The 23,019-nt window shown below is 38.8% G+C and overlaps 2 protein-coding genes and 2 pseudogenes across 5 annotated transcripts; 3 read left to right on the top strand and 1 right to left on the bottom strand.

Annotated features, from left to right (window-relative positions):
- The first annotated feature begins 5,849 nt into the window (after positions 1-5,849).
- LOC137735586 (UDP-glucose flavonoid 3-O-glucosyltransferase 7-like) lies at positions 5,850-7,164 on the top strand. Its single transcript, XM_068475018.2, has one exon. It carries the CDS (start codon positions 5,886-5,888, stop codon positions 7,032-7,034), a length of 1,149 nt encoding a protein of 382 aa, XP_068331119.2. The 5' UTR covers positions 5,850-5,885; the 3' UTR covers positions 7,035-7,164.
- Positions 7,165-12,306: 5,142 nt separating this feature from the next.
- On the top strand, positions 12,307-13,974 carry LOC137733261 (UDP-glucose flavonoid 3-O-glucosyltransferase 7 pseudogene; annotated as a pseudogene). The gene has a single exon (XR_015964363.1). The product of XR_015964363.1 is annotated as a UDP-glucose flavonoid 3-O-glucosyltransferase 7 pseudogene (transcript).
- A 1,377-nt stretch (positions 13,975-15,351) lies between these two features.
- Positions 15,352-16,954, top strand: LOC137733262 (UDP-glucose flavonoid 3-O-glucosyltransferase 7 pseudogene; annotated as a pseudogene).
- A 681-nt stretch (positions 16,955-17,635) lies between these two features.
- Positions 17,636-21,732, bottom strand: LOC137733263 (zinc finger A20 and AN1 domain-containing stress-associated protein 8). 3 transcript variants are annotated; one of them, XM_068472411.2, is made up of 2 exons: positions 21,497-21,732; positions 17,636-18,416 (listed from the first exon to the last, which is right to left on the bottom strand). In XM_068472411.2, exon 2 carries the CDS (start codon positions 18,400-18,402, stop codon positions 17,887-17,889), a length of 516 nt encoding a protein of 171 aa, XP_068328512.2. In that variant the 5' UTR covers positions 18,403-18,416; positions 21,497-21,732; the 3' UTR covers positions 17,636-17,886. The 3 variants fall into 3 exon arrangements, with proteins under 3 accessions (XP_068328512.2, XP_088553373.1, XP_088553374.1); XM_088697247.1 differs by lacking the exon at positions 21,497-21,732 and adding an exon at positions 21,349-21,371; XM_088697248.1 differs by lacking the exon at positions 21,497-21,732 and adding an exon at positions 20,831-20,999.
- Between the last annotated feature and the right edge of the window lie 1,287 nt (positions 21,733-23,019).

A 23,019-nucleotide genomic window follows, 5' to 3' on the forward strand; every position in this document is an offset into this window, starting at 1 on the left:
TCCAAAACAAAAAGCTATGACACAATCAAACCTAAATGAACAAAGTGTTGAATTGAATCGTAACAGTCTCTACTGGGGTTCATTACTCATTTTTGTACTTGTTGTTTTATTTTCCAATTATTTCTTTAATTAAAACAAAAAAAGAATAGATAGTAGGAATTCTCTTATCCCATTTGAAAAGATATCATCTCATAATTATTTATGACTGTTTATGTCTAGCATGACCACTTGATAAAATATGGAGGAAAGTAGGACAAATGGCCAATACTACTAGAAGGATTCCTCTTTTTCGTTCACTTGGAATCTGGGCTCTTGTACTTCATTTTTACTTACTTCATTTGTTTTCCCTTTCTTTTTTTATTCCCTTCTATCATTCCTTAAGTCTCATAGATTTGATCATGTAGAATCTGACACATTTTATCATTGAGCGTAAGGTGCGAAATAAATCATAAACATCTTGTTCTTTCTTCAACAATGTATGATCTCTAATGAACTTTTCAGTAGGATTTGAATCCAGATAAATCCATGACCATCTGTCAGAGAAAAAGAATGAATGAATCTTGTAGGATTCCCAAGAAATTCTTCAATTTCTTCCAGAAGCAGATGCATATTAATCTGCTTCTCACGTTTCGTGAATAGTCGGAATATTGACGAATATCCGGTGAGAATCGAACATATGACATTTCAATTGTAAATGAAGATAAATACTACTAAACCGTAATGAACTAAGTAACATTCTTATTCATATTTTTAAACGATCAAAGAAAAACAAACGTGGACGAGTCCTATTGCATTTGAGTATGACATACTTGCAAAACGACAATATGATATAATCGAAAAAGACAAGTTTAGCTCATACACATTCATTCTCATCTCGATGCGTAGTAGACATGCCTAAACTGATTATTATTTCGTGGAAAGTTCACATCCCCGAATGGGATAAGCTCTTTAATATTTGTATTTCATTTTTAAGCAAAGTTTCCACGTTACAAATATGGTCCTTAAGCCAATTTATATTTTTATACATTTTTATTTTTGAAAAGGAGATTCCAGGGGAAATACAAAAGTCACTTTCTCGGCCACGGTTTAGAAATAGCGTAGCTGTTTCTCAACTTTATCGATCAGCACCAATGAATAAACTAATCCTAATGCTGCTGTTAGCGTTAATGTTAATCAATCGAAGAAGTGTGGGCTAATCTGATCCCACCACCTGACCTGACTGGGTCCAACGGATAGTGACCACTACTTGGTATTAGAAGGTCAAACACGGTGACATCGACGGCTGTGATTGGATGCCACACGGTTCAAACGTGGCGGACGTACCCTGTTGGATGCCAAGTGGGGAAAAACGGCTCGGTCGGTCACGATAAATTTTTTATTATGACGGTAACACAGATGATACATTATGTGTTTTTATGTAAGTGGTAGAAAATTTTATTTTTAAGTTATTAAATTTTTACCACATATATCTCTTTACTTATATAATGACACGTAATGTACTACCTTGTATGCCGATCACATTGAAAAATATTTTGTCGATCACGTATGAGATTATGAGATGACCCAGTTGCCCCACTACTTCCTGCCTCAGCTGCGGCACTTCCCCTTGATTCGGATGGGCGTGTGGGGCCATCCTTCGTGATAACTTTAAGGTTAAATCATATTATTGCTAGGTGATTGTGAGTATAAGCTCACTCCTCTTTTTTAATGTAGAAAATATCGTTTGTTAAGAAAAAAAATTCATCTTATATTATTCCTCTTCCATATGATCCCAAATTGTATCAATAATTTATGAATAAATTACATTTTCCACTCTCAAATTTTCGTCAAATTTCAAAGGCATACAACGTTTTCAATTTCTTCTTTTATATATCGATGTGGACATCTTGAGCCCCACAATATTTGTGCCACTTGGATAAAAAATTAAAAAAAAAAATTATAGGAGAACTATCAATTTAGTAAAATAAAATTACGAATACTAACTGAGAACATCAAATTAAAACATGATTATTCATATCAATTTAGTAATTTTTCATGTAGGAGAACTATCCAGAGGAGTACCGCGGGCGAGCTAGGGAGGGTGGCTACAATCATGCAACGTACTAGTGAGTGGGTTTTTTGTTTTATGATTATATATATAGAGAGTTTCCTTGAATAACTGTTTTATATTTAGTAGATGTGACATGTCATGTTTAGCTTTACAAGTATTCATTCGTGCCGGACCCTAGCAATTTTTTGACGATCTGATCGCTCTACCGAGTGGGACGGTCGCCCCAGAAGCACTACCCTAATAGTGGAAGAGCGGTGATTTGCAAGAGAAGACCTAGTTTGAAGCGTGCAAGTCCGAGCAGCCAGTAGCACTTATCAACAACAAAATTCTACAAGGATTCTCACTAGTCGGTCTATGGAGAATAACACCCGAGGAGGAGGGACAAATCCTTAAAGGAAGTTCCAGAGAATTTTTGTGGCGACCATAATGTGATACTAAGTGCTCGGAATAAGGGCTGTCAAACTAGACAAGCAAGCAAGTAAAAGTCCAATGATGATGGGAAAGACCATATGCGATACTTACCAAGACCGCATGAATCAGTTATTAAATTCACTTACTATATGTCGAGGGAGGTAATGTTTTTTGAAAGATGAACAAATTACGTTTGTGGGACCCACGCTTGTGCAGCCTCTTGGCACACACGCTTTTCTCTTATTTTTATGGAAATTTTATAGGTAAATTATACAGAACTACCTCAACTATTGGGTCATTAACAGTTTCATACCTCGTCTTTTAAAAGTTTCAATTTCATACCTCATCTACAAATTTGTTACAATTTCATACATTCCATCAGTTGTCTGTCAATTCTTCCGTTAAAATGCTAACGTGACAAGTGAAGGGACCCATTTTCTATTAAAAAATTAATTAATTATTAAAAAAATATTATTAAAAAAAAAAAAAACGCCTTAGCCATCTTCTTCCCCGCTCCTACCCCCAACCCAAAAACCCAGCTCACCCAAAACCAGAACCCCCCCACCTCACCAGATCCCCAAAACCAAAAACAAATCCCAAATTCCCCCAATTTTCAAAATTCAAAAACCCACAAATTCCCCCAATTTTCAAATTCAAATCCCTTTTCTCCTGGAAGAATAAATCCAGTCCTTCCTCCACCGCCTCCGCAGCACCCTACCTAGCCTTCACCCCCACGCACTTGCGATCCCCCTCCTTCCACTTGCACGCCCAGATTGCCAAGCTCGAACAGGCCATCATGAGCAGCCTGGGGCAGCCGGCCTCAGCCTTCGGCTCCGGTTCCTTTGGACCACGTTGTTGGCGTTCGGCGCTCTTCGCCTTTGGCTTACTTTCACGACACTCTCCCTTTCTCCCTTTGCCGCACGATTTGGGATTTGTTTTTGGGGAAGAAAATGTGTGAGATTATGTGTGTGTGTGAGAGAGAGAGAGAGAGAGAGAGAGATAGAGAGGGTTGCAGGGGAGGTGGGGGAGGGGTTTCGGGTTTGGAATGAAGGTTTTAGGGGGCATTGGGGGGATGGGTTGAAGGGGAAGATGGGAAGGGGATTTTTCGGGGAGAGGGGCGGGGTGGGGAAGGGGATTTGGTGTGGGTATGGTTTTTTTTCGTTTTTTATTTTTTTATTCTTTAATATTTAATTATTTTTTTAATAGAAAATGGGTCTCGTCACTTGCCACGTCAACATTTTAACAGAGGAATTGACAGAAAACTGACGGAAGGTATGAAATTGTAACAAATTCGTAGATGAGGTATGACATTGAAACTTTTTAAAGATGAGGTATGAAACTGTTAATGACCCAATAGTTGAGGTAGTTATGTGTTTTGTTTGTGTTGATCAAATTTTATCGGTTCTAGGAAGGACGCTATGTGTATTAAAGCAGACTAAATGGACGAAATTGTTCTTAGATCATCTTCAATCCTTAAGATAAAGCTTAAAATATAAGCTTTAAAACTCCCATAAACCATATCCAACCATTGAGCTGAAATAAGCCATAGGGAGAAAATATATCTTGGGCTAAATTCCCCTCTAAAATTAAGTATGGCTTAAATAATTATGGACCCATCAAGCTATCATATTTCAAACTTTTTTTTTGTTTTTTACTTATAATTCAATGACTGTGATCAAATGAGATCAAATATAACAGGAAAAGAAAAAAGATTTGATGACCCAAAATTAAATCTAACGTCTAAAGTAATTTAAAAAAATTATTTTGATAAAATTTCACTTAAAACTTTATAAATACCTATGTATTTGTATGATTTTTAATTACTTATCGAAATTTAAATATTTTTATATTAAAACGTTAAAAAAAAAATTAAGATAATCCACAACTATTTTATTTTCAAAATAGTTACCTAAAAAAAAAATTAGGTTAAAATTATTATTTAAAAATCTCGGGCTAAAATTTTAAGCCATAATCATTGGAGGAGAAAAGCAGTTTCTGGATTATGACTTAAAATTTTATGACTTAAATTTTTAAGCTTTATTCTCAAGAATTGAAGATAACCTTAGGATTTTCATTGATACTTTGTTAGGCCCTTTGTGGGCTAAAGCATTAAATGTGCCAAGGAGGAGTATTACCTTGTCACGCACAACATAGGTGACAACCCTGCCGAGCCGACGTGCTCTCTGCACCTCATGTGATGGATTCACCCAAAACATGAAAATGGGTTGGTGGGCTCTGCAGGCTCATCAAAGCCTAATTGTTCTCAACAAGTCCAGATGGACTAGCGGATTTAGCCCAACAAGGCTCAACATGTAAAGATCCAACAAAACTCCCCATGTTATCGAAGAGTATTTCGTACACGAGTTGGTAATTTCTTATATGATCCATTAATACGATACGTAAACGACACAAAAATAATAGATTTCCGATCAACACGATAACTAATTGGATCATTATCGGGTCACACAATAAAAATTCGTTAATAATGGATCCTTAACAATTTTACACAAAAATGACACACGGATAACACATTTCAACACGTTAAGAAAAAAATTATTTTGATGACTAAAAATACTTGCTATAAAATGCAATAAACGTAATGACACAGGCACTATAAATTGACTGTTTCAATTCGATTTCTTTCTAGAAAAACAATAAACGTAATGACACAGGCACATCCTTCCATTAGTCCACCCATGAAAAATGAAATAGACATTTATGTGACTATCTTAAATAGCATGTTTGAAAAAAAAAGTTCATTGCAATGTTTATGTTTTCTATAATGTACTATCAAGAAAATTTATTTACAAGACCATATCAACATATTATAATAAATAGTTCTAAACAGTTTGAGTTCATTATTGAATTTGAAATTTTAAACCCAGCTCAAGTTTGGCACGTACAAAAAACAAGTTAAGCTTAAACAATGTGGTGCTATTCGGTTTGAGTCGACTCATTTACAATTCTATCCATTCGTCTTTATAAATATAGCACTAAGGCTTGTTTATTTTTTTCCTTTATTATTAGTCAATTTTCATGTTTAAGAATTCAATCACCAGAGATACAAACCTTAAGACTTAGTTTAGTATTGCTATACTTTGAAAAAAAAACTGCTTCTGCTATGTTGTGATAATAAGCTCATTTTTGCTGCTTCACGTTTTCTGTTTTTTTTTTTCATCCAAAACTGTGAAAATAAGCTGTTTTTAAGTATTTACCAAACACCTTTTTGAGCTTAGCTTTTTTTTATACCTATTTTTTATAAAGGCAGCTCAGTACCAAACCAGTACTTAATCACCGAATACCTTGGTATAGAATTTAAACTCTAATGCGACCAAAATGATGTACGTATGCAATGACATAACGAACACCATATGGTTCAAAACCTCAAGGATGTGAAAATGCTAACTTAGCTACCACCAGGGAGATGAACGAAAAGTTCATCAAAGCCACCTTCCTTCTTCAACCACAAATTGAGCAGATTTTAGACGAACACCACCCTCATTGCCTTGTTGCAGACGTTTTTTTTCCTTGGGCAACAGATGTTGCTGCCAAGTTTGGTATTCCCAGGATCATGTTTCATGGCATCAGTTTTTTCGCTTTGTGTGCTTCTCTTAGTGTGGCGTTGTACGAGCCTCACACGAAGCTGTCTTCTGATTCAGAAGTTTTTACTATTCCTAATTTTCCAGTTGAGATCAAGCTGACAAGAAGCCAAATGCCGACTTTTCCCAAGCAAAGTTCTGAATTCACCAAGTTGTTTAAAGAGGCGATGGAGAGCGAGGAAAAGAGCTATGGGTTCATTGTTAACAGCTTTTATGAACTTGAACCGGCTTTTGCAGATCATTACAGGACAGTGTTTGGGAGGAAGGCATGGCATATAGGCCCGGTTTCCTCAGTCAGTAAGGCAGCAGATGACGAAGCCTCCCTTGATCAGCACGAGTGCTTGAATTGGCTTAATTCTAAGAAACCCAATTCAGTTGTTTACATATGTTTCGGAAGTACAACCAATTTCATTGACTCTCAGCTCCTAGAAATTGCAGCGGGGCTTGAGGCTTCTGGGCAGGAGTTCATTTGGGTTGTGAAAAGAGAAAAGAATGATAAAGAAGAGTGGCTCCCCGAAGGGTTTGAGAAGAGAATGGAAGGTAAAGGACTGATTATAAGAGGTTGGGCTCCGCAAGTGCCTATTCTTGAGCACGAAGCAATCGGAGCCTTCGTGACTCATTGTGGGTGGAACTCTATCCTTGAAGGAGTGTCTGCTGGGGTGCCAATGATCACATGGCCCGTGTCGGCTGACCAGTTTTACAATGAGAAGTTGGTGACTGAGGTACTGAAAACTGGGGTTGTTGTTGGTGTTAAACAATGGGGTACAGTTCTAGATGTGAAGAAGGAAGCCAGTGTGAAGAGGGAAGCCATAGAAAAGGCTGTAAATCAAGTGATGGTGAGTGAAGAAGCAGATGGAATGAGAGGCAGAGCCAGGGCACTTAGAGAGATGGCAACGAGGGCTGTTGAAGAAGGTGGTTCATCTTTCTCAGATTTAACTTCTCTAATTCAGGAATTGGGGTCCCCTGGAGCATGAACTACTTTCAGCCAACATACCATCACTTCTTGTGTTTGTACGTGTTTATTTTTTTGGCATCTATGCGGAAAACTTTGAATTAATAGCAAATGAAAGAAAAAAAGTATATATTTTTTTCATACAAGCGAAATTGGGACAGGGAAATCGAATTCAAAGAATATTATCATAGATTCATAACATGGTGGATTAATTCCATAAATCAAAATATGTTTTCTCCTAAAAAATCAAAGCAAAAAATGATCCAAATGAATAATTTCTTCAAGACACAAAGTAAATACATATTTTTATAAGCTCCACCAGCCCTTCCCCTCCCAAAGTAGGGTGGAAGAAATTTAAAAAAAAATTCATTGATGTAAAAAGATTTAGAGTACAAAATTTCAAAGATCAATTTTGTCAAATTTGACGGATTAAATTATTGTATCCCATGGCATTGTAAGGTTAAACCTATTATCTTTCCTTAGTGTAGATAATATCATTGGTTCAAAAAATAAAATAAAATAATTCTATCCCATGGAAAATAGCAATCTAAGTACATTTTTTTTAAACTCAGTGCACTTGTCTACCAAGTTACAAGTTCTGATATATACCAACTCTATCATCCAGTTTCTTTAGTTAATTTGTTGAAGGTTGTATACTAAACTGTCTGGAATTGGGTTAAGAGTGATGTTGATTTCATACAAATTGTTTACAAATTCAATCAAGAATTGGAATAGAAACTAGTTGATTACTAAACTATCCTTGGTCTAAATAAATTATTTTATGTGATAATTAAGAAAATTGTTGTAGCATGAATTTACCGAGGGAAAAGAGAGGGAAAAGTGATTGTAGTATTAGATTGTCGTGACCCAGTTGAGAGAAAAGTGATTTACACCTTGTTTGGAGTATCGACCTTGTCAGGGGATTCCAACAGGGCAAGGAAGGCCGATGTCTGGATGTCATGTTAGGCGGTGTCCCATTCCTACCCTGTTGGGACTACGGACCGACCAGTGAAGAGAAGATTATTGGGATAGCCTATTGTGTTCAACGAAGAAGATGGGTTTGGAGTCTTGCAACCCCGTGTAACTCCCTGGTCACAATCAACCAGAGGATGCTAGGGATGAAGTTTCCGACTCTGGCAGGGGTAGGAACTGTCATAGGTGATCAAACATCGGCGAGAGTATGTTATGCCTCACTAGTCAAGGTAAAGACCAAAGTGGCGACCGAGCATTTTGTGAGAACGCTCGGAGGATCACCTGCACCAGGCCCCAGTAGTTGTTGAACGATCCGACCGCTTTACCGAACCGGACGCTCTACCCCGAAGTACTACCCTGGCAATGGAAGCGCGGTGATTTGCAAGGGAAGACAGAGTTTGAAGAATGCAAGTTCGAGCAGTTAGAAATACTTATCAATAATAAAACTTAGGGTTTTTTGAAATGAGTCCAAAGTAACTAAAAATTGGATCTATTTCAAAAGTCAAAAATCACTAAAAATTGGACTTATTTCAAAAGGTAGTTTATAAAATTGGACCTATTTCAAATTTTCCCATAAAACTTTACTCTTGTAAAGATTCTCACTAGCCTGTATGAAGAATAACATAAAGGAAGCTCCAGACAACTTTTGTGGCGGCCATGATGTGATACCAAGTGCTCGGAATAGGAAAGGGATCATTTCTAGAACAATTCCTCATAATCCACCAAATTAGGGGATCCGAACTATTGAAATTTGATCCAACGACTATAAACAAGGGTCCACTTTAAAAATTATCCTTTAGCCATTGGATCAAATTTCAATGGTCCGGATCTCCTAATTTTGTGAATTAAGAGGAAGGGATCCAGAGATGATCCATTTCTCCAGAATCGAGGACAACACTGCTTTCCATTATTCCACCCGTAAAATATGATAAAAAATGAAGGGTAAATATCAATTTACTACTCTCATGTTTCGTGGTTTTCAACATTTAGTACATCAAGTTTTTTTTGTCCCAGAGTCATACCTAAAGTGTAAATTCTGGGACAGCTTCATACATCCGTTATTCAAATTGTTAAGTCTTCTGTTAATTAATGACGTGGTGCCCACATGGACAATGACTGGGCGCCACGTGGAAATTTAAAAAAAAAAAAGAGGTTGTTCCTCAACCCCGACCGTCCCTCCCTTCTCGACCTTTACCCATATGTGCAAATCCAACCCTCTCCTTCCCTTAACCCCCGACCCACTCAATTTAAAAAAAAAAAAAAAAAAAAAAAGTTTATGGGCACCTTACCTCAACCCCTGACCTTCTCCCTCCATTCTCTCCTCTGCACACCCTTCCGCGGCTCCACCCCGTTCTTCTTCCCCACACCCGACACCCCTTCACGACCCCACCCCATTCATCTTCCCCTCATCGCCTACTCGATTAGCCTTCAATCCGTCAATGTGAAGCTTCCTTAACAGCATGCAATGTTCGGCGACAGAGACTAATCCTACATTGGTCCACTCGGGGATCTTGACCAAGTGCAGAATCTCCAGATCCAAGTAATTGGAGATGGCTGCCAGTCCTACATCGCTGACCTAAAGCTTTTCTAGGTGGATCTCAACCATGAAGGTCACTTGCTCGTTGATTTCGACGACGCAGTTATCGGAGACCTTTTCAAGCAGGCGGAGGAATGAGACCTTGTGGGGGTGGAGGCCGGGTGATGTCTCCTCTGCGCAAATGTCCTTGATAAGAACTGGTGTAGACGTAAGCGCTGCCAGTACGAGTCGTTGCCTTAGGTTTTGGCTTCCGGTTAACTTCTTGTAGCTTGCTTTCCCCATTATTGCTTCTCTCTGGTCTGTTAGTTTCATAGCGCTCGGTGGCGGGGACGAGGGGTTTGCAAATTGCTTTTCTAGGGCAGGTATCAAATAGGGGACGAAGGCGGATTGGATGCCCTGGAGTCGCAGAGAGAGGGATAGGTGGGTCGGGGAGGTGAAAAGGGAAAAGTGGATCGGATAAAGGGTGGCTCGGGTGGGCAAGGGTGGGGTTTTGGTTTTTCTTTAAAATACTTTTATTTAATTAATTATTTTTAATATTTTTTTTGAATTTTTAATTTCTACGTCGACTCTTAATGACACGTGGTGTCCAGTCATTGCCCACATAAGCGCCATGTCATCAGTTAACGGGAGGCTTAACAGCCAAACTAACGGATGTATGAGACTGTCTCAAAATTAACACTTTAGGTGTGACTCTGGGACGAAAAAAACTTCATGTACTAAATGTTGAAAACCACGAAACTTGAGGGTAGTAAACTGATATTTACCCAAAAATGAAATATACATTTATGTGACTATTTGAAAGTGGCATGTTCGGAAAAAGTTTATTACAATGTTTATGTTTTCTATATTCTATTATTAAAATGTACTAATCAATAAAATTTTATTTAAAAGAAAGGAAATGAATCATCTTCAGATATCTTCTACCAAATCCTCCTCATCAACTAATCTGAACCCTTGAAATTTAATCCAACAGCTACTAACAGGGATCAACTTTAAAAGTTATAATAATTTTAGCCGTTTGATCAAATTTCAAGAACCCGGATTGTTTGATGGGAAGAATTTGGTGGAAAGGATCCGAAGAGGATCCCTTACCTAAAAGAAAGACCATATCAACATATTATAATAAATGGAGGCAGATTCTCTGCCTTCCCACTTCCCGTATCCTCCTGTTTTGTATGGTTACGATTAAGTCACGTCAACATTTTATATTATTTTTTTATAGAGATAATAAGACAAAAAGGAATAGTAATATAAAATGTTGACGTGGCTTAACTGTGACCACACAAACAGAAGGGCATAGGAAGTGAGAGGGCAGAGAATCTGCCTCCATAATAAATAATAAATAATTCGAAATAGTTTGAATTCATTATTGAAATTGAACTTTTTTTTAACTCGCTTGAGCTTGACACGTACAAGAGGCAAGTTAAACATAAACATAGTGGTGCTATTCAGTTTGAGTCGACTCATTTACAATTTTATATCTATTTGACTTTATCAAATATAGGATTAAGGCTTATTTTATTTTATTTATTGTTAGTCGATTTTCATGTTGTATCGTTTAAGAATTCAATCACCAGAGATACAAACCTTAAAGCCTCGTTTGACACACCGTATAAAGTATCAGATAATATTAATAATACTAAATACGATGTTTGGTGTTCGTTTGTATTAAATAACTATGAGATAAAACAATTCGATCTCACCAAGTTAATACAACCTATACCCGCTTAGTTATCCTCTCCCATGGACCCATAGGTTGGTATAATTAGTTGGGCATCCACTCTTCTCCAACCCTCTCTTCTCTAGCGCATCGTGAACTCCTTATCAACCACAACCAAGGTACCGGCGCTCTTTCTCCCTCCCTCCATCCCAACCGCCAGCAGAGGCTCCGGTGACAGAGGAGCCCAAGAGGAAGAACAGCCAGCCGAAACCCAGGACTCCATAAGAGATTTCATAACGATTTCTTCATTTTCTCCAATTTTTTGCTTCTGGGTTTTCAATTATGGTGAAATCTGCACAAACAAGGTTCAAAACGACCTCTTCTGAGAATTATTATCAATTTCTTTTCCATTTTATTCATTTTCTAATACGCAAAGGTCTTTCGGTTGGCCCTTCTTTCTCCTCAAATCTTCACGTTCATCTCTCTCTTCATCCAAAGCTTTCATCTTCATGTCAATGCCACATCCCACCATTAAAAAATTCAAAACTTAAAATCTTTTCCATTTTTTCAGTTTCAACTCTCTCAAATCTCGTATTCGGATCCGCGGTTCGCGGACTTCCATCTGGTCCCCGACCATTGGGGCTCCAATGTCCGGTGGTGGCTGGAGGCGTTCGCAGCTGAGTACCCGCTGCTGGAGGAGCTCCAGCTGAAGAGGATGACGGTCACTGATGAGATTCTGGAGATGTTGGGTGTTTGTTTTGGTGGGTTCAAAGCTCTTCCGCTTGTTAGCTGTGATGGGTTCAGTACTAACATAAAAATAATAACAGGACGATTTATCAGGTACAATACAAAAGTCAGTATTAAATAATCATTCTTTAATCCGATATTACATCAAATACTTGATTAATTTAGTTAGTACTACCTGATTACTATTTATCATATCCAACTGAAATAATCAGTACAATTTGAGCTGACAAACGAAGGCTAATAAATCTTAATCACCGAATATCTTGGTCAAAATGATCTACGTAAGCAATGACATAACAAAGCCATTTTAGTCTTTGCCACTTGGCAGAAGATAAATTTTAAAAAAGGAACAATCCCTAGTCTCAAAGTAATATATTGAATCTTTCAGCTCACTGGTTGGTATCAACTCTCTTCATCAATCATCACCATCCATTATTGGAGGTTGGAGCTGCTTTGTGCATTCTGTCAAGTTCTCATGGAAACTAAATCCCATAAGCAGCTTCACATTTTCTTCTTCCCATATATGGTTCAAGGCCACTTCATACCCCTTATAAACATTGCCAGACTATTTGCTTCTCGTGGTGTAAAATCCACCCTAATAGCCACCCCTCTCAATGCACCTCTCTTTTCCAAGGCAATCCAAAGCAGCAAGAAATTGGGCATTGATGTTGACATTCTTGTCATCAAGTTCCCAACTGAGGAAGTAGGGTTGCCTCAAGGATGTGAAAATGCTAACTTAGTTACCACCTGGGAGATGAACGAAAAGTTCATCAAGGCCACCTTACTTCTTCAACCACAAATTGAGCAGATTTTAGACAAACACCGCCCTCATTGCCTTGTTGCAGACACGTTCTTTCCTTGGGCAACGGATGTTGCTGCCAAGTTTGGTATTCCCAGGATCATATTTCATGGCATGGGTTTTTTCGCCTTGTGTGCTTCTCGTGGTGTGGCGTTGTATGAGCCTCACGCGAAGCTGTCATCTGATTCAGAAGCTTTTACTATTCCTAATTTTCCAGTTGAGATCAAGCTGAGAAGAAGCCAAGTGCCGAATGTTCCCAAGCAAAGTGCTGAAATCACCAAGTTGATTAAGGAGGCGAGGGAGAGCGGGGAAAAGAGCTATGGGTCCATTGTTAACAGCTTTTATGAACTTGAACCGGCTTTTGCAGACCATTACAGGACAGTGTTTGGGAGGAAGGCATGGCATATAGGCCCGGTTTCGTCAGCCAATAAGGCAGCAGATGACGAAGCCTCCCTTGATCAGCACGAGTGCTTGAATTGGCTTAGTTCTAAGAAACCCAATTCAGTTGTTTACATATGTTTCGGAAGTATGACCAATTTCATCGACTCTCAGCTCCTAGAAATTGCAGCGGGGCTTGAGGCTTCTGGGCAGGAGTTCATTTGGGTTGTGAAGAGAGAAAAGAATGATAAAGAAGAGTGGCTCCCCGAAGGGTTTGAGGAGAGAATGGAAGGTAAAGGACTAATTATAAGAGGTTGGGCTCCGCAAGTGCCGATTCTTGAGCACCAAGCAATCGGAGCCTTTGTGACTCACTGTGGGTGGAACTCTATCCTTGAAGGAGTGTCTGCTGGGGTGCCAATGATCACATGGCCCGTGTCGGCTGACCAGTTTTACAATGAGAAGTTGGTGACTGAGGTACTGAAAACTGGGGTTGCTGTTGGTGCTAAACAATGGGGTACGGGTACATTTCTGGATGCGAAGAAGGAAGCCAGTGTGAAGAGGGAAGCCATAGAAAAGGCTGTAAATCAAGTAATGGCGAGTGAAGAAGCAGAGGGAATGAGAGGCAGAGCCAGGGTGCTTAGAGAAATGGCAATGATGGCTGTTGAAGAAGGTGGTTCGTCTTTCTCGGATTTAACTTCTCTAATTCAGGAAATGGGGTCCCTTGGAGCATGAACTTCCTTCGACGGACTAAATTGCTGTATCCCATGGAAAATAGGAATCTAAATACATATTTTTAAGCTCAGTAGACTTGTCTCCCAAGTCACAACTACTGATATATACCAACTCTATCCACTAGTTTCTTCAGTCAATCTTTTGCAGTGCTATTATTTCTCATCTCCGTTATTCTCCATCTTCTAAGCAAATTACAAATCTCTAACTACTTGAAATGGACATAAAACCAACCAACCTCACATTTTTTTATTCCCTTGTATGTCACACGGCCGTATGATACCAACCAGAGATATGGCCAAACTATTTGCTTCAAGAGGCATCAAAACAACCATAATTTCCACTCCTCTTAACTTATCCCCTTCTCCAAAACCAATGATGGCTGGCTTATTAATCCACAATCAAAATGAGGAGAATTCAATTGAGGAGAAGTTGGATTAAGAAAGAATTAGAATCAGAGGTTTTTACTAAACTGGAGTTGTAGCTCAATTTTAGTTTAAACGCATTTACCCTTGCACATCGAGGTCCCAAATCATAAGTTAAAAATGCTTCTATTCCACAAAGAATTTGTAGCTCAGTTTTGGTTAAACCGCATTCACCCTTGCACCTTGAGGTGCCAAGTATGATGCCAATTCCCCCTCGCCCAATAGCAGATGGGTAAAACCCACGGAGCATTAACGTTCATTACTTGAGCATGCTACATTTGCACCTTCTTATATCTGATAAATTAATTCCACATGCAGCAAAATAAACAAGGCCCAAAACACCATCCATAGCAAAGCCAAGTAAAGGCATCATGGCTGACTGACTTTAGCATGACGTCACATAGCCCGACACATTGCTCAACACGCTTTGGGTTGGCCTAAAAGTTGGCCGGGCTGGGTGCCAGTTTAATTGGATCGGCTAGAGGGGTTTTAAGGGGTGCCAGCCTATTTTTCCCACATTGGACCAGCCTATGTGTTTGTGCTGGAGTTGCTCTTAAAGCAGCATGTTTGGAAAAAGATTATTGCAATGTTTATGTTTTCTATATTCTATTATTAAAATGTACTATCAAGAAAATTTTATTTAAAAGAAAGATCATATCAACATATTATAATAAATAGTTAGAAACAGCTTGAGTTCTTTACTGCATTAGAACTTTTTTTAAACTCGCTCGAGCTTGATACGTATGAGAAGCAAGCTAAACTTAAACATAATGGTACTATTCGGTTTAAGTCGACTCATTTACAATTCTATATCCATTCGACTTTATCAAATATAAGACTAAGGCTTGTTTTATTTATTTGTTGTTAGTCGATTTTCATGCCCGTCGTTTAAGAATTCAATCACCGGAGATACAAACCTTTAGTAGATCTTATCACCAACTATCTTGGTATAGAATTCAAACTTTAATGTGGACAAAATGATCTACGTATGCAATGACTTAACAAAGCCATTTTAGTCTTTGCCACTTGGCAGAACATGAATATTTTAAAAAGAAACAAATCGTTAAATCCCAAGTCCCAAAAATATCAACTCTCTTCTTCAAGCATCACCATCCATTACTGGAGGTTGCAGCTCCTTTGTGCATTCTGTCAAGTCGCCATGGAAACTAAACCCCATAAGCAGCTTCACATTTTCTTCTTCCCATATATGATTCAAGGCCACTTCATACCCCTTATAAACATGGCCAAACTATTTGCTTCTCGTGGTGTAAAATCCACCCTAATAACCACCCCTCTCAATGCTCCTCTCTTTTCCAAGGCAATCCAAAGCAGCAAGAAATTGGGATTTGATGTTGACATTCTTGTCATCAAGTTCCCAACCGAGGAAGTAGGGTTGCCTCAAGGATGTGAAAATGCTAACTTAGCTACCACCAGGGAGATGAACGAAAAGTTCATCAAAGCCACCTTCCTTCTTCAACCACAAATTGAGCAGATTTTAGACGAACACCGCCCTCATTGCCTTGTTGCAGACAATTTCTTACCTTGGGCAACAGATGTTGCTGCCAAGTTTGGTATTCCAAGGATCATATTTCAAGGCCTCGGTTTTTTCGCTTTGTGTGCTTTTCATAGTGTGGCGTTGTATGAGCCTCACTCGAAGCTGTCATCTGATTCAGAAGTTTTTACTATTCCTAATTTTCCAGTTGAGATCAAGCTGACAAGAAGCCAAATCCCGAATTTTCCCAAGCAAAGTGCTGAATTCACCAAGTTGTTTAAAGAGGCGATGGAGAGCGAGGAAAAGAGCTATGGGTTCATTGTTAACAGCTTTTATGAACTTGAACCGGCTTTTGCAGACCATTACAGGACAGTGTATGGGAGGAAGGCATGGCATATAGGCCCGGTTTCATCAGTAAATAAGGCAGCAGATGACGAAGCCTCCCTTGATCGGCACGAGTGCTTGAATTGGCTTAGTTCTAAGAAACCCAATTCAGTTGTTTACATATGTTTCGGAAGTATGACCAATTTCATTGACTCCCAGCTCCAAGAAATTGCAGCGGGGCTTGAGGCTTCTGGGCAGGAATTCATTTGGGTTGTGAAGAGAGAAAAGAATGATAAAGAAGAGTGGCTCCCCGAAGGGTTTGAGGAGAGAATGGAAGGTAAAGGACTAATTATAAGAGGTTGGGCTCCGCAAGTGCCGATTCTTGAGCACCAAGCAATCGGAGCCTTTGTGACTCACTGCGGGTGGAACTCTATCCTTGAAGGAGCGTCTGCTGGGGTGCCAATGATCACATGGCCCGTGTCGGCTGAGCAGTTTTACAATGAGAAGTTGGTGACCGTGGTACTGAAAACTGGGGTTGCTGTTGGTGCTAAACAATGGGGTACATTTCTGGATGTGATGACGGAAGCCAGTGTGAAGAGGGAAGCCATAGAAAAGGCTGTAAATCAAGTGATGGTGAGTGAAGAAGCAGAGGGAATGAGAGGCAGAGCCAGGGTGCTTAGAGAGATGGCGAAGAGGGCTGTTGAAGAAGGTGGTTCGTCTTTCTCAGATTTAACTTCTCTAATTCAGGAATTGGGGTCCCTTGGAGCTTGAACTACCTTCGACAGATTCAACCAGTTTCTTCAGTCAATTTTTTGCAGTGCTATTATTTCTTGTCTCCGTTATTCTCCATCATCTATGAAAATTACAAATCTCTTACTACTTGAAATGGACAATAAAACCAACCAACCTCACATTTTTTTCTTCTCTTGTATGTCACACGGCCATATGATTCCAACCAGATACTGGCAAACTATTTGCTTCAAGAGGCATCAAAACAAACACAATTTCCACGCCTCATAACTTATCCCCTTCTCCAAAACCAGTGATGGCTCGTTTATTAATCCAGAACCAAAATGAGGAGAATTCAATTGAGGAGAAGTTGGATTGAGAAAGAATTAGAATCAGATTCCTATAAAGGTTTTTACTAAATTGTCTAGAATCGGGATGAGAATGGTGTTGAATCGGAATAGAAACCAATTGATTACCTTGGTGTAAACAAATTATTTTATGTGGTAAATAAATTGATTATCATATGTATTCAGACTTGCACAAAGGTTTGCTTGAATTGATGATGATAATATTAATACTTCATTATAGAGCATAAAACTCTGAAGTTGGTCCCAACTTATAAGTTAAAAATGCTTCTATTCCGCAAGGAATTTGTAGCTCAGTTTTAGTTAAAACGCATTCACCCTTGCACTTGAGGTGCCAACTTCAATGCCGATTCCCCCTCCCCCAATAGCAGATGGGTAAAACCCGCGAAGCATTAACGTGCATTATGTGAGCATGCTACATTTGCACCTTCCTATGTCTGATAAATTAAATCCCCAAGCAGCAGAATAAACAAGTTCCAAAACACCATCCATAGCAAAGCCAAGTAAGGGCATCACGGCCGTCACGAACGGCTGGGATTATTACACACAATCGTTCCTGGCATTTGAAAATGCCCACAACAGCTTCCAACCATCTATCACACAAGAGACCTAACACAACACAGATCAACTTAAACAGAAGCAGAAGCCACATGGGTAGAAATGAGAGCATGTGTGCAATAGATAAAAGGATTAAACCCTCGTTAGTCCAAGATTCTATCAGATTTTATCCAGCTTTTCTGCCTTGACAACCGGGTTGGCTTTGGCTATTGCATCCTGAGCAGCAGTCCGGTAATCATAGGGGCAGTTGTGTTTATCAGAGTACCGATGAACTGCACAAAAGAGATCTCCACAACGGCAACTGAACCCGGTTAGACCAACACGTTTCCTGCAAGTGCCGCACCTCGTAGGAGTCTCTTTCACCTTCTCCTCACTCTTAATGTTCAACGACGTAGAGGAAGCCTGTGTTGAGATGAGCATCACATCTGCAGAACCAGCTTGTACATCTACAGAAGCAGTAGCAACAGGCCCCTTCCCACTTTCAGTGGGACTGCCATTCACCACACTACCAATGGATGCCGCAACGACTTTAGCTTGTTCTTGCTTCAACACCAAGTCCTTGTGGCACTTGGAACACAAATTCATGGTTGCTGGACTTCCAAAGAATCCGCAGTTGTTGGCACAAAGCTTGGGAGCTTCAGGAGGAGCTTGGCATCCTGTCTCGTTGTGCTCCATTTTCTTACAATTTCCTGCATTGTAATTCGCTAAGTCCTTCAAAATTATACAATCACACAGCTCTAGGTTGACATCTCCCCCTACCAGACATCTACAATACTACACAGCCAAGCAATTACAACAATATAAACAAGCTGACTCCACCATCAACTCGTTAAATTAAAATCAACATAGCGGTTTGAATCTTTAGCACAAGAAAGATGGATTGTTAGATTGCCAATCAGAAGGACCATATTAACGGGAAATGACTCTTTGACCAATACTTTAACCAAGGCACTGCCACCTTAACATGATCCTAAGATCTCAACTCAGCATGTGAGGATGGCTCTGAATGAATACTCACATTTAGTTATTCACGCTTGTTTCCTCGGTTTAAAGAATAATAAAAATAATTAGATAGGGAATATAACTAATTAAGGTTTCACTTGGAAACAGAAGCACATAAGTTTAGTTTTGATTCTTTTGATTTCACAGTTGGCTTCAAGGCCTTTTACTTCTAAAGGGATACTTTCCTGGCATAAAAAACACGAGGGAGAAACAAGAAAACTATAGCAGCACTATGATGACCAAAAAAAAACCAAGAAAAATGAGTTACACGGAACCATAGCAGCAATTCCCAATATTTAATACACATACAAAGGAAAGTGAGGACGATCCCATATAAGTGTGCATACACACTTCTGGTGCCGTCCCGAATGACAGTGAAACCACACTGATGATAGACAATTAATTGTTTTATGAGACAATCTGTTCTATAAAGGGGAAGCAAAAAGTAGAGAACACCATTACTACAGCTATCAGTACAAGTATAAAAATAAACATGACCTGAAATCTACACCATTCACGTGAAGCCAAGACCCGCAGAATATATTTCACCATTTTAGTTCATTTCATGAACAAAACCCACCCCTTCTTCATTTCACGCTTGACAACGACTAACCTCACAACCACCATCACCAACATCCAATAAACAACCTCGGATGACACAACAAAATGTCTTATGTTCCAGCTACTGGTCATTTTCTCCTTTGCTTTCTTTTTGCCTTATTTTTTTTCCCACTCCTGTTATGCTGCCTTCATCTAACATTTGCAATCATTTTATAGTTCATAACCTTCTAGCTTACTGCAGTTGGGACTTTCATTTAGTCACAGTGCACAGAAGTACGGTACATGCGTGACAATAAGTTGGATACCGTTGAGATAAGTATTGAAGCTCTAATTACAATTCTAGTTCTGAAGCCTAAACATCAAATAAAAATATAATTGTGAATGTGAATGTGCAATCAACTAAACATATAAATTAAATGATAGGGAGAAGAAAAAAAGGTCACTTTTTCTTTCAAGTGTACAATCAGTTCAACTGAAAAACAGCAAAGCGCATGATTTGTGAATGTGCCTTGAGAAAGCTAAATGTCTATTTCATCTGTCATGACATCAAACCTTAATATTAGAGAATGCAACACAACAAAAGTATTAATCTTAAACCCTAGGTTCGCAGAGTATTAGCTTCCTCTTATTTTGTTTTCCTAGTAAATTAAACCAGGCACCAAGCAAGTATTGAGCCCATCCGTACTTATTTACCCTTCACCTTGTACTCAGGGAGGGAGACACTACTTCTAGAGGGAGATAGATAGAGACGGAGACAAAGACGGGGGAATGAAAGATGATAAATCTTGGAAGGCATAGGATTTAGGTAAAAGAAAATAAGTTCACTTCCTTATACGGCAAAAAGCTTTTATAATCATTAAACAGGGATAACCCCATAAAAATGAAGGAATGAAGTTCACACTCTAGTCATTTTGTTTGAGGATTGTCATTACCGTAAACAATATCAGACATTAGCTTTTTCCGAGTCCTTATGCTTATTCAGCCTCATTAGGTTATGTCTGTTTATGGGCATTCAATACAACATGCATTGGCTAAAACCTCCATGTAAAGTAGACAATCAGTATAATAACAATATGCACACTTCAGCTGCATTTCTCTTGTAATAAAAATAAAACACCGTAAAATAAACATCAACTGCATATGTTTAGCTCAACATTGGGGGAGACAATAGTGATTGCAGTCTACTGTAGTGACCTACCGAAGGCCCCAATCAACAGCGCTACTTGACGCTAACATTTGGTCACCTAAGCCTTACTTAAGCCGCGAAGATCTTCCCATAAAAAATTGACACTCTCAGTCATTGAGAGTTAAAAACTACCTAGTGAAGGGGGAATTCAACAACCGAAGAAGATACTAGGGTCTTCGTATAAACTCTATGAACCTACTGATTTTCAAAGCAACTTATAACCATAATTGAAACAAATACCCCTCTTCTCAAACGCTAAAGAGCTTGATAATAATGAGCCAATCTGAATCCAAATCATACAATAACTCCAAAGCATTCAACCAATTAGCATACCAGACAGACCATAACTCTTACTAGTGTGAGTGAAGAAATGCTCCACATCGGAAACTCACTTCCCCTATTGCCAACTGGCCACTCCAAAGTTTGAAATCACAAATGTGCAACGTAGCGTGCTATCTCCCACTATTGCCAATTGGTTTTTGGGTGGAACCTCGACTTTTCTCAACTAGGCCTTTACATGCTTGTTCCTACCTCTCAGTTTCTCCTCTGTTTAAATTTTTAAAGAAAAATAAAAACAGTAAACGGATATTTACGAAGAATTCAAATTCTTGGTGGTGGAATAACTCATGGCTTTCTTTTGCAGATTTACATTAACACATAAAACATACTAATCATGCTACCAGTAAACCAATTCTTCAAGCTAACCAAAACCATTTGCTAATGACAAAACACACAAGTAATTAAACCAACTCATCAAGCTTCAAACGCCGAATACTATTCATTAAAATCAGCACAAGAACCTTAATTTACTATTCTAAACATCCTTAAACCTAGAATTAAGGTCTATTTTCCCATCAGAACCGAAAACCCACCATCAAAATATTATTTTTCATTTGAAAATTCACATCTTTCATCACATACATAAGCTGCTTAGCTCCGCTCCCCTTCAATAATCAAATAATCAAAATTTAGATAATCAAAACACCATATGTGATGAGAGAGAGAGAGAGAGAGACGAACCCTAAGGCGAACAGGAGCGAGAAAGAGGTGTCAGAGGAGGAGAAGTCGAAGCCGAATGTTCCAGCTGCGACTTTATATGGCGATGAGAGAGCGTGGAGGCGACCCATATGAGGATCAAGTGTTTTCCAGGTGTCGCGAGTCAACCCACGTTTATAGCTTTGATTGGTGGAGGGGAAAACAGTCAGAAAATTGGATTTTATTCCAATTACAAGTATCCGACCGTTCGAACTCTCGAATTCACGGACTATACGTAGACTCGGCTGCAGAATATCCTTTGAGTCCTGGAGCCGAACCGTGGAAGTAAGTTACGTGCTCGGTCTTGTTTTGTTTTTCATTTGTTTTATTTTTTTCCCTCGATGTTTCGTGCACCGCGCGGTAATTTGTCAGTTCGCAAATATGATTTTTACCATCCCCCTCGAGCTTTCCCATTCACCAAGGAACAATTTTCGTACAGTACTTGCCTTGCTTAACTTGAAGGGAAAAGAATTCTTTCCGAATTCTTGAAATTTGATTGGCTAAAGTTATTGTAACTTTTAAGATGAGTCTCTAATTGCAACTGTTGAATCAAATTTCAATGACTTATATTATTTGATGAGAAGGATTGGGTGGAAGGGATCCGGATAGGATCCCTTTCCAACTTGAAGAATAGGTCTTGGATGAGTAACGCTAAGAAGACCACATATTGTAGATCACATTTAAATTATTATTCTAAAGATGTAGGGTCCATAATATAATTTGGTCTTACTTCTATTAAAAAGACGACTTAGATCTAATTTTCAAAATGTGGTCATCCTAGCATTTTACAGTCTAAGAGTATTTTGATCCAAAAGAAAGGTATTAGAGTTCTTCAACCCTATTTGGTATCCCATAGTTGGTTTTACTGTTAATTCTCTCACTTTCTTTCTATCAAAATAAATACAGATGGGTTAAATTATGAGTGTCGGTTAGCGAGTACTTAGGTCCGATCGTGTGCCTCCACATGGTCTATGACCAACCAGAGTTCAAGATGTCTGATATAGGTCCAACTGTTAACGCTTAAAATTTGCAAGTTAACAAACTAGAACAATTAGCTCTTGATGGGGTCAGGTTTAAAGATATGAAATAATGGACTCAAGATTTAGGTGGTTCATCCATCAAAATTGGGTTACATTCACTATGGTACTAAGAATGTATTGATCAAATGATTACAAGATGCGCTCGACTATAATCTAAATTATTTTCCCTATCAATCGTTTGACCCCCATATAAAAAGCACTTACCCCCTTATATAAGTCCTTAGTGAGCCCAAAAAGTCTTGAGCTCACCTACTTTACTACTATGGTATTAAATGAGCTACCTACGTAGACTGGCGTGCATGATATGTCGCGATTGCAACTTTGATGGGGCAAGAGTTGATTGAGTTTTACTCATGGAAGGGCATGTTGGAAGGGAGTAGAACGATGGCCACAATGCGCCCATAATATAGCAATAAAATCACTTTACTTTTAACATATTGTTATATTTACCATTGAATTGAACTAAAA

Source organism: Pyrus communis, chromosome 7 (assembly GCF_041283825.1).
Source record: "Pyrus communis isolate YQ-2024b chromosome 7, ASM4128382v1, whole genome shotgun sequence".
Classification (NCBI taxonomy): Eukaryota; Viridiplantae; Streptophyta; class Magnoliopsida; order Rosales; family Rosaceae; genus Pyrus; species Pyrus communis.

Coding starts and splice junctions, on each gene's coding strand:
- LOC137735586 (XM_068475018.2), top strand. CDS start 5,886: ATGAACGAAAAGTTCATCAAAGCCACCTTCCTTCTTCAACCACAAATT.
- LOC137733263 (XM_068472411.2), bottom strand. CDS start 18,402: ATGGAGCACAACGAGACAGGATGCCAAGCTCCTCCTGAAGCTCCCAAG.